Source organism: Sinocyclocheilus anshuiensis, unplaced genomic scaffold (assembly GCF_001515605.1).
Source record: "Sinocyclocheilus anshuiensis isolate Anshui unplaced genomic scaffold, SAMN03320099.WGS_v1.1 scaffold166, whole genome shotgun sequence".
Taxonomy (NCBI): domain Eukaryota; kingdom Metazoa; phylum Chordata; class Actinopteri; order Cypriniformes; family Cyprinidae; genus Sinocyclocheilus; species Sinocyclocheilus anshuiensis.
Genome location: NW_015546050.1, coordinates 461,732 through 473,591, shown reverse-complemented (window position 1 = coordinate 473,591; position 11,860 = coordinate 461,732). Strand labels below are relative to the sequence as shown.

The following is an 11,860-nucleotide window of genomic DNA, read 5'->3' as shown; positions in this document are numbered from 1 at the left end:
CACAGATCAGCTCTAGGCATGACGAAGCGGATATCGTACTCTTTTGAAAGACCAAACAAAGTAGTTTCGCTTTCACAACGAAGCACACAGCGTCTTCACCACATGGCGGTGGCAACAACAAAACTACAGCGAGAATAAAAGTTACGCCTTCTTTCTTTGCGTGAACATTTGGGCGGCGTTATGCAAATCTTCCCACAGAGCGGCATAGGTATGTGGGGGCGTGTTAGAACGAGCCGCTTTAGGTAGGTGTGGCTGACTCTTAACTTTTATAAAGAATATCTCTTTGGGTTTGAGACTTTAGTCTTTGCAACTTTACAGATCTTCTTTATGCACCAAGAGCTTGTAACACTCCAAAGAGAAAGGAAAGATTGAAATCGCATCATATGACCCCTTTAATTCCCTTTAACTTTTATTTCATTGACGAAAGTACAAAGAAAAGATTTCCAATGTTTTCACTGATCGGCTTAAATGTTTTTTGTAAATATAATCAAATTTTGATTTTGATGGCTGCAACACACTCCAAAGAAGTTGGGGCAGTGGCAAAATAAAAGTGAAAAGGTTAAACAGTTAACTTTCGCAATCAGTATCCTCATTTCTAAAACGATTAAACATTGTAATTAAAAGGACAGTTAATGTCACAAAGTGTTAAACATGACTCCGTCCCAACTTTTTTGGAGTGTGTTACAGCCATTAAAATCAAAATCTGTTTATATATACAAAATACTATTAAGCTGGTCAGTGAAGACATTGGAAATCTTTTCTTTGTACTTTTATCACTTAAATAAAGGTTAAAGAGAATTAGCAAGTCACAGATTCTTGATTTTTATTGCATTGTACAAAATGTCCCAACTTTTTTGGAAGTGGGGTTGTAGAAACTCGTGTGTCGAGGCACACTGGCGCTAACGTCTGCAGGACAGTGGCCCTCCAGGACCAGAATTTGACACCTCTACCTTAAAGTTATGAAATTCATTAAGTATGATGTACTAATTTTCAATAACGTAATGCTCTTTCAGATGACATGTCATTTAATGATATATCAATAATAACAATAATGAGGGGAAATATGATATGCTATTTTAGACTTCAAACAGTCACTCTTGTAAAGTTGCACATGCTACTCCTGAGGTTTTCAAATTTAAGCCATTAATAATTAGTGATAGGAAAAAAATCCATTTGAAGGTTTTGACTTATGTGGTAAGAGGTATTGTTTCTATCAAGCCCACTGCAGTTTTAGGCTAGTCTACAGTCAAAAATTTAAGACCGTCAATACAACTAGGAAAACAGTTATTAGTAGATTAATCCAAAACAATCACACCTCATTTTTGATCTCTACATATTCCCTCACTCTTTCCACAGCAACGATGTTGGTCTCCAATTCTGACGTCATTCTCACAAGCCAGTTCAAAGTTTGAGTCACCTAATAAGAGCATGAGTAGTGGCACACAGTGTTAGTTAACACACTTGAGGTCATTTGACTGACTATCACAAGTACCTCAGGATCAAAAACTCACATTTAAGGCGTATGAGATGGACAGTCCAACCAGTCCACTATTCAAAGAGTCACGAGAGATCACAGCAAACAAAGCTGAGAAAAACACCACCAGATTCCCCAGGGACTCCAAACGCATGGCCAACCACCTGAAACCCAACAAGCAGCACTCAGTGCTTATAAAGGAAAACAGATGTATCTGGTAACACTTTAGTATAGGGACTAGTTCTCACTATTAACTAGTTGCTTATTAGCATGCCTATTATTAACATATTGGCTGTTTATTAGTACTTATAAAGCATTTATTCCGCATGACCATATTTTACATCCCTAATCCTACCCAATACCTAAACCTAACAACTACCTTATTAACTATTAATAAACAGCAAATTAGGAGTTTGAGGCAAAAGTTGTAGTCAATGGTTTGTTAATAGCGAGAACTGGACATTAAAATAAAATGTAACCATTTATCTCTTGGCAAAAAACATGATATAGAGTACCAACTCTGACCTATTAGAAACAATCCAAGGATAGACACTTTTGAGATTCTGATCAATGGTGTCCTCATTTTGCTTTAGAAAACGCTGCTGGTGCCCATATGCCCTTATCACAGAGAGGCCTGATACTGTTTCTCCAAAGTGGGAGTATATGGGAGATCGAGATACAGAGTCCAGGCGTCTGAGTTGCCGGGATGTAGCAACATAGAACCTCTAAAATACAGGAAGCAAGTTTATACAAAATTACTGGACAATAGCAGGGTAGATTTGAATTATTTCACCTAAATGGCTGATTCTAAGTTAGTACTGTATGTAAGAGAAACTAATGTCCATACAGAGTACTTTTTTTTTGTTATCATTACTCTGTGTTACCTGGACAAAGTAGTAGATAACAGCCATTGGTACAACAACTGCGGTGAAGATTGGAGTAGCCAGACAGATAACAAACAATGTCCCCAGAACTCCCAGAAGACAGAGAATCCAGGATCTGAAGGACATCGGGATCATCTCATCCACTGTAAATATATCCTAAATATAAGCCAAATCGAAGTTTAAGAACAGGTAAAGTATAAAAATCATCATCATCAAAAAAATAAAAATAAATCTAATCTATTCGTGGTCCATATTTCATACTGCACAATATTCTAATTATAGGCTACAACTTTACAATTACAATTAGTACTGTAGATCTTTGTTTGGCTTAAGAGCAAAAATGAACAAAATCTTGCTCAAAATCAAGTTCAGTGTTAAATCAGGCCCATCTATACCTTGGCAAAACGATTGACTATTCGTCCTGAAGGTGTGGTATCAAAGAACATCATGGGTACTTTCAGAATATTAGACAGCAGACTTGTGTGTAGAGTCCTGGATGCAGAAATGGATCCATCAGCTAGGAGTATAGTGCCCAAAAACACCAAAAAACCTGACAGAGAAAGACATACCATTACTTAGTCACTAACGAACATTCATGTGCTGTGTCTACCATTTTTTTTCTCTGTGAAACAAAAGGCTCTCATTCACTATTTTTAGACAAGGAGCTAAAGCACTGAGTGAGAGCTTTGATCTCTCCTCCTGAGGACACTGAAATCACACTTTCTTCATCTCACTCTCCGAATTCCACAAGGCCTATTTTGCAAATTATCCAAATTCCTGACTACACCTTGTAGAAGAGTCTGGAATGCTAATTAATGCAAGAGGATGTGGCTAACATGGCACCCTAATGCAATGTGTGGATGAAACACTTTGCGGATGGACTAGCCAAGATTACGCTTTCCCTGAAGCTCCATTCAAGTCTTTGTTGAATCCTCATCAAGACTGGCCTCGCAAAGTTCTCTGAATACCACAATGTCATACTGCATATCCATTCACTCACAAGCTATTGTATATTTGTCTGTTCTCTTTCAAACCACCAACCGTATTCAATTCCAAATGACATATTTTGGTATTTCAGCCATTTTTGAAGCTCTTTGCATGCTTAATTTCATGAAATTTGGCACATACTGTACATGAAAGTTGTTGGCCGTTAGACAGAGGGAGAAGCTAATGCGGGTAAAAGGGGGGTTCTGTAGTTCTATAACTTAAAATTATTTACTCAACTCCGTGTCCAACAGAAATTCAGGTATTTTGGATTTAATGTGTTTCAAGGGATTCATGCAATTCGCACCAACCCGATTTTGAATATCTTAAGCATTGTTGCCATGGTGATGGAATCATTTAATAGCAAAAGAAGGAAACCGGAAGAGTTTCGTTTCTAACTCACATCTGTGTGCATTGTTTAGTTTAGAGCTGTATGTTTAGTCACAGTGGCTATTGTGGTTCATGGTCACAGTATCCCAAGCTTATAGCACTTTGAAACAGTCCTCCTAAATTGACCCAAATCACATTGTTTTTTTTAGACCCACTCGTCAACACGTCATTACTGCTTGCAACTATGAATACTTAAAAAAAATAATAATAATTTAAACAACAAAATATCAGTATGTCCTCTATTTCATTCTTTTCATAAAAGTATTTATTAAACCTCTTTCTACTCATACCTTGTGCCACTCCCAGGGCTCCAAAGACACCTATCCTCGTGTCTCTAATGTGATTTGGGTAGGTTGTGTTGAAATATTCTACAGAATCATCAGTCCAGTCACTGAGCCACACGTTTTGACCAATGATGGCCACATTCTGGATGAAGTAGAACAGGAAACTCCAGGTGACTAAACACCAGCCCATAGACCTCAGATACTGAAGATACACTGAGAATTTCACCTGGAATATGGATCAAAAAATCAGTTGCAAAGTTAGTGAGGAAAAATGGATAAGAAAACATGGAATATCAAAACTGCATTTAGTTACTATTATGTACCCTTCCTGTCTCCATTGCTTCTTTCTCAATCAGTCGCTGTCCCTTTTTATCACCAGAGTCTTTTTTGGATCGAACGGAGCTGTTTTTCCTCAAGCTCACACTAAAGACAAAAAATATATAAATAAAACACGCCTTGGTGCATACAAAAATGCACTCCTGCAATGAAGTCTGTTGTTGCTCAGAAAGTGATTTTCATTCAGAATCTGCATTTCAGTAGCATGTGTGAAGATCAGGGCCAGATTTACGCATAGGCATTCTAGGCACGTGCCTATGCTCGCTCGTCCAGGGGGGGCCCAAACACAATGAAGAGATATACAATATTTTGTTATACTATAGGCTATCTACAACAGTAAAAGAACCAAAACCCCAGAAGACATTGAGCAAATAAATATAACAAACAATAGGGTAAAAATGACAAACTATTTCCATGTCTTCCACCTTTTTTATGTATGGAAATCACGCTTTCTCTGGTTCTCTCTCACAGACGCACACACATGCACTCGCGCACACACGCGGACAGAAACTTGTCGTCAACGCCGCCCCGCGAAGTTATCAATGAAATACTTTCGAATCTGAAAAGCTACATGCCATTTCTCAGTAGTGAGGTTCTTGAAGCAGTTTAACTTAAAGATTCGCTATTAGTAGACGCTGCTGCTAAACACTGAGAAACGCACAGACGCAGGTATTCACACGTGCTTAATATCTCTCTCTCTTTTCTCTCTCTCTCTCTCTCTATCTCTCTATAATAACTGCATTAGGGGCCGTTCACATGTCGCGTCTTTTGCGCGCTCAAGTTCGTTATTTCAAGTGTAGAAGCGCGGCAGGTGCGCTAATAATGGAAGCAACGCGCACGCGATGCGACGCGCTCATTTTTTCCAGGCTTGTCCACGCCACAGAGATAAAAACATTTCAACTTTTCAGAATGCTGCAAGCGCACCGCAGGTCATGTGACAAGAACCAACCAATCAGCTTCATCCTTTACCGTAACAACATTGAAAGCTCAGCCAAGATGAAGGAACAGCTGATCATATCTTTACAGGGATGGCCATTTTTAAATAAATTTAATAGCAGAGCTACTGCAAGCGATTTTTAGTGCTGGAAATCCATTTATCCTTTGCTGAAACTTTCGCGTCTTCATGGAGAGCGCAGGTCATGGTTGCTTAGCAACGGCAGACGCCTCCGGAGCGCAAGCGCCTGAACGCTTTGGAAAAAAAGGTCTCAAAGTTTTCAGGACGGAAACATCAAATGTCTTGAAACAAATCATCTGAACAATGTCTTGATGTGTGGTTGTGACTCCTGGCCGTTAAAATTATTAGAGAAATAACTCCCGAAGTGGTACGCCGCCCCTATTAATGGAATGGTCTTTCTGAGTTCTCAAACAAATGCAGAGCTACATTCGATTTTTATTGACTGAACGCAAGCGCTTATTGCGATAGAAAACACTGTAACGGTTTCCACTGATTAAGAAATATTTTTGTTTGCTTGGGTGGTAATATTAGGCCTATTATATTAATAGGGAAGGGGGGCCCAAAAACTTCTTTTGCCTATGTCACGAAAAGAGGTCAATACGGCCCTGGTGAAGATCATGAGAATACTTGCTCAACTGGGGCAACGTTCAGTTATATCTGTGAGAAATGTGGAATACTAGTCTATGGTGTGTTGATTTTACCTTCCATTCTGTTTGCTGTGCCGCTGGCTGTGGCGCAAGCTGTTTTCTCTCTTTAGTGTGCTTGAGACAATGTCCTCAGGAGAGCCATCAGCCTGTGGCTCCAAACCCTCGGGAAGCATGTCAATCTGCTCGAAGTCTGACTCCTGAGCTGATGCTTTTTGAACAATGAGAACAACAAATAAAGTGAATGTGTGTAGAGACTTGCCCGCATGTTTTGATGTTAGCAGACATGCCAACATACTTCAAAACTGTGCATTTCAAGTATAGGCCTTTTTATTTCTATGTAATGTTTTAGAGATCATAGGTCATAGTATAGATAGTAGAATGGTCTACTATTTCCAGTGAAGCTTCCTAGTGTTGATCCCTGCATGCTTTTTCTACTAATACTGCCCACAACCAATCATCTACAGTAGAGGATTTTATGACCATTTTGTGTTCAGTTTTGTGAATGCTTACCGTGAATGCTATTGTGTGAATTTAAGAGCTGTCTTCATCAAAAAAAAAACTCAACAGTTTTGGCCATTCGTCACAGAAAGGCAAGAAATAAAGCAACCAAGAGAAAAAGAAAGAAACCCACACTAGCAGCTGAAGCATGTAGACCTCGCAAGTATTGCAATAAAGCTTTCAGAATGTGTTCAGATGGTCATTTTATGACAATATTTGAAGCTCATAAGAAATGCACGTTGGATGGGAGACAAACCTTTATTGGCATTAGCGTTGCTGCTCTCGTCTTTGCCGTACGTTTCCAGGAATTCAGAGAAAGCTCCTTTACTGGCTCGAAGGCCATCATATGATCCTACCTCAGACACCACCCCATTCACCAAGACAACAATCTCATCTACATACGGCAGGAAGCTGATCCCATGAGTTACCAGGATACGAGTCTACAGAGAAAGAGATGGGGACAAAACAGAGCAATGCATTTGGTTTGCAGTGCAGCAATTTAGGTAAGACAGACAATATGCTTTATTTAGTGATTGAACATTGTATTTTCATTAGAGATCAGTCTACATTTGAGATAAGTTGGGAAGCCAGCCTGAAGAAAATCTGGCAGTCAGTTGCCATAGAAACAAAATAAATAATCTTTTTAGTGTAGACAGAATATTGACATTAGTCTCCTACCTTGTCTTTGAGCAGTCCTTTGGGTCCGATCACCCTCTCAAACAGATGTTTCCCCACATGTGAGTCTACCGCAGACAGTGGGTCATCCAGAAAGTACACGTCTGCGGAGCTGTAGACTGCCCTGGCCAGACTCACCCGCTGTTTCTGTCCTCCACTCAGATTGATGCCCTGCGGTACAGAATATGACATATGAAAGAGTTTCCCAACACATTAGCACTACACATTTCTGAACTCTTCCTAATCAAATAGTTGAGCTCATTAGACATTATCCATTGACAAGCCTGTACGGTTTGGAACTGACACACTTGTGATGATTGGTTAAGCATGTGCCGATAACCTCAAAATGAAAATAAAGAATATCCGGCAAATACTCCACTTGGTTGATATGTAGGACTTATACATTTTTGTTTTCACCGGTGCTTGTTGATGTTTATAACCACATAATAACTGTGAATACTGCGTGAAGGTGGACTGCCAGAAATTAACTTTAACTGATTAGGTGTTTTAATGGTAAATGAACGCATGTTTTATTTAGTATGTGTTTATGAATATAATAAAAATCATAAACATTTAAAAGTTAAGGTAACACTTTAGAATAGGGAACATTTATTCAATATAAACAATGACTTTTCCCTCAATAAACTCCTAATTACTGCTTATTAATAGTTAGTAAGGTAGTTGTTAAGATTAGATATTGGGTAGGATTAGGGATGTAGAATAAGGTCATGTAGAATAAGGCATTAATATGTGCTTAATTACTACTAATAAATGGCTAATATTTTAGTAATATGCATGCTAATAAGCAACTAGTTAAGAGACCCTAAAATAAAGTGTTACCAAAGTTAAAAGTTTTAAAAGAGGATTTTAAAAGCATTTCATTTTTATGAGGATATGAGAGTCTAAACCTAATTGTGCAGAGGTTCTTAACCTACGATGTAATGCAGTTAGTCCTGTCTCTCAGTAGAAGGGATGGGATCAGGACTCTTTGGTTGCAAATTTATAGATGAAAATGATTCCATATGTTCACTTAACTACTATTTCACAAACTGAGCCTGGTACAGCATGTACATGGATACGTCTTCCGACAAGGTTGTTTGCATCAATTAGGGTTAAAACAACTGCTGCAAAACATACAGCATGCCACAAACACATCAATCACTGCAATAATGATCCAATCCTAAACTCGTCTGTATTTGAACCCAAATGGCCATTTTTGGACATGCAGTATATAGTTCATTTTTTTCCCCACGCCTCTGGCAAGATGCCCATGTCTCCCATGCCTAAATCTGCTTCTGAATATGCAAATTGTGACTTTACGGTCACCGTTCTCAGGTTTTCTTATATGTGACCCTGCAGCACAAAAGCAGTCTTAAGTCTCTGGGGTATATTTGTAGCAATAGCCAAAAAAACATTGTATGGGTCAAAATTATAATTTTTTTTATGCAAAAAATCATTAGGATATTAAGTAAAGATCATGTTCTATGAAGATATTTTGTATCTTTCCTACCGTAAATATATCAAAACTTAATTTTTGATTAGTAATATGCATTGCTAAGAACTTAATTTGGACAACTTTAAAGATGATTTTCTCAGTATTTTAATTTTTTTGCACCCTCATATTCCAGATTGTCTAATAGTTGTATCTCAGCCAAATATTGTCCTCCTATCCTAACAAACCACACATCAATGGAAAGCTCATTTATTCAGCATTTTTGAAAAATTGACCCTTATGACTGGTTTTGTGCTCCAGGGTCAAAGACAGGTTGGGATCCACTGCTCTGTAGACAAATCGACATAAAAGGGAAACTATTTTATCATCAACATGCACACACTTTACCTTCTCACCGATCTCAGTTTGATCTCTTCCTGGCAGAAGATCCAGGTCTGGCCCGAGCGCGCACCCCTCCACCACAGACCGGTAACGCTCCTCATTCACATCAGAGCCGAACAAGACGTTGTCCTTCAGAGTGGCGTTCTGAATCCAGGCCTGCTGCGGCACAAACGCTACAGACCCCTGAGAGACCACGAGACGCATGAGCAAACACACGTAACTAATGCGCCAGCCAGCAAATAAGAGTGACATGATAATATCTGTTGGTTACTTTGATATTAATTCGACCCTTGAGGCTGTGCAGTTCTCCCAGCAGAGCGGATATCAGCGACGTCTTTCCAGACCCTACAGCCCCGACCACTGCCACCAGACGACCCGGTTTAATGTCCAGAGAGACACTGAACAATATAATCACTGGTTAAAAACCGCTAGACGGAACACACACACACTCACGCAAACACACAGCTGATGACAGCAGTAATGCTAAAGAACAGTTTTAGTTGCATCTGTCATTTACTGTAACAGTGTAGAAATATGAAAGTGTAATGTTGTAGTGAAACATGGCAAAGCTCACTTTTTCAGAACGGGTTCTGTCTCTCTTTCCCAGGCATATGTGCCGTCAGTCATGCTCACGGCGGCACCTAATTCAAGAAGTGATGATAACATCTGATCACTCTCTCAGGTTTCACACTACACTACTGCTGTTGCTCTGAAGTATGTTCTTTGCAGTATGTTAAGTAACTATTCAAAAGCACATTGTTACCGCAAACAGTAATGAGTCAGAATGTGATTGATCAGATTCTAAAACAATTTGAAATCAGCCTGTCTAAAAATCTCATAGAAGTTCTTCAAAAGTTGAAGTTTGTCTATGGATCTTATAGGAAATTCTATAACAATTAGTTCTTACTGTGGCTGTCGTCACGCGCTATCGCCATTGTGTCCAGATCATCACCACTCAGAAATTTCTCGAGTCTTTTCTTAGACACAGCGGTCTGAACAAAGTTCAGAGAGTACAGATTTCTAATTAGTTCAATGATATTTTAATAGAAATGCAAACAAAGCGTATTGAAACGTAGCAGTAATATGCTTCGGTATAAATATAACAGCATGTATTTATTCTAGTACCTGAACCATGATGGAAATCAGCTGTGGAAGCATGGCGAGTGGGAAGCGCAGTATGTTAAAGAGTGAGATGGAGGTAAAAGCTTTCTCTGCGTCCAGGATGTTATCGGGACTCACAGACACAAACACAGCGAAGGTTGCCAGAGACACCTGCAGATGAGATATGATATATGATATGGGCTCCATCTCTGCAACAATAGTTTATATTTCTTACACTTATTTTTGCAGTTAATCAAATGACTACAAAATAAAAGTGTCTTTTTCTTTTCAAGCAGTTTACACACAAATATGAAATGAGATGATTTGCGATGAGAGACGCATCAGATGTTTCTGAATGCTCTTTAGCAACTACTTGCATTAAACATTTTCAAGAAACAACATTATTGCTAGTGGCCAATATTGCTCAAATGGGAACATTTGTTAGAGTTCAGAATTACACACATGGACAGTCAGAATCAGAATCAGCTTTATTCGCCAAGTGTGTGCAAACACACAAATAATTTGTTGTGTTTTTTTTAGGAGCTCTTGGTACAAACATGCATTCATACATACATGACACGAGACAGAAAGAACAATTAAATAAGACTAAAATAAATAAATAAATAATAATGTGGTAAAATCTGGAAGATTTATGTACAGATTTGTGCATTATTTACTGTCCAGTTGTATAAATACAAATATGCATATGTATAGTCAGCGAGCAGCGATCAGACAGTCTGTAGAGTAGAGATGTAGTCATGCTGCTTGCTTTCTGTTTGTATTTTATTGAAGTTAATTTTTCATACTGTTCATAGCAGCTTTGCCATCCGTCCACCACCATGTCTGATCAGTGCCGATATTACTTTGACTCACAAATTCATTAGTGCAATAGAAAATCATTTAATGTATAAAACACTGTTATACTCACAATAGCTGGAGCACATGAAAATATGAAGGTGGAGACAGACGAGAGGTAGGCAAACTTCCTCATCACCTTCAGCTCCTGCTCTCGAATCTCCTGAACCTGAGCCTCAAACGATGATTCCCAGGCGTAATACTTCAGAACCTACCACACCAGTGACGAAAAGAAGTGGAACATGTGCAGAGATGTCCGCAAATCAAGATTCCATATTCTGATTTGACTGAATTCTAAATGAAAATAGGATTTGAAGCATGCCACATTCTCAGAAAAGCAAATATGTACCATGAAGGTACTAAAATGCGCCCTTTATGGATATGGACACGTGTACCTTTTGAAAGGGAACCACCCCAGTGACAACAGTTTTTTTTTCTGAGAGTGGAAGGAATGCACTTACTTTTATTCCATTCAATATGTCATTGACAATTTTCATGCGCTTGTCTTTAAATTTCATGTTTTCCATCTGAAAAGAAGCATGTTGCCCTTAGTGGATATTGATGCAGTGTTTCATCAATATTTCTTTTTGTAACTCTTTTACAAGAGCAATGCTTGATGAAGCAAACCGAATCACCTGGAAGCTCCTGGATTTGGTGGCCAGCCAGCCATTGATGGGCACCATCAGCACCATGACCAGCAGCCCGGCCAGGACTGAGGGACCCAGCTCAATCCAGAGGAAGGCGATGGCCAGAGCGATCTGCAGCGGACACGACCAAAGCAAATGGATGAAGTTGGTGACGTCGTTAAATCTTTGGGCATCCGCTGACATCAGGTTGACTATCTCTCCAGCAGTCGACTCTTTCCTAGAGTCGTTAGATACGACTAATGCCTGAGAGGAACCAGCAAATAACCAGTCATCACAACATCATCCACTGGCTATGA

General features: G+C 39.1%; 1 protein-coding gene across 2 annotated transcripts in view; it reads right to left on the bottom strand.

Moving 5' to 3' along the window:
• The window catches only part of abcc2 (ATP binding cassette subfamily C member 2), a 27,111-nt gene that overhangs the window by 2,422 nt on the left and 12,829 nt on the right, over window positions 1–11,860 (bottom strand). For both annotated transcript variants that reach the window (XM_016500328.1, XM_016500327.1), the window contains 18 exons: window positions 11,553–11,807; window positions 11,379–11,444; window positions 10,991–11,128; window positions 10,087–10,233; window positions 9,869–9,953; window positions 9,536–9,602; window positions 9,233–9,359; window positions 8,968–9,144; window positions 7,131–7,298; window positions 6,709–6,892; window positions 6,009–6,162; window positions 4,340–4,439; window positions 4,023–4,242; window positions 2,754–2,908; window positions 2,359–2,514; window positions 2,000–2,199; window positions 1,512–1,638; window positions 1,316–1,417 (listed from right to left, as the gene is read on the bottom strand). In XM_016500328.1, coding sequence (XP_016355814.1) covers window positions 1,316–1,417; window positions 1,512–1,638; window positions 2,000–2,199; window positions 2,359–2,514; window positions 2,754–2,908; window positions 4,023–4,242; window positions 4,340–4,439; window positions 6,009–6,162; window positions 6,709–6,892; window positions 7,131–7,298; window positions 8,968–9,144; window positions 9,233–9,359; window positions 9,536–9,602; window positions 9,869–9,953; window positions 10,087–10,233; window positions 10,991–11,128; window positions 11,379–11,444; window positions 11,553–11,807 — 2,628 coding nt within the window. The remainder of the gene's footprint in view (window positions 1–1,315; window positions 1,418–1,511; window positions 1,639–1,999; window positions 2,200–2,358; window positions 2,515–2,753; window positions 2,909–4,022; window positions 4,243–4,339; window positions 4,440–6,008; window positions 6,163–6,708; window positions 6,893–7,130; window positions 7,299–8,967; window positions 9,145–9,232; window positions 9,360–9,535; window positions 9,603–9,868; window positions 9,954–10,086; window positions 10,234–10,990; window positions 11,129–11,378; window positions 11,445–11,552; window positions 11,808–11,860) is intronic.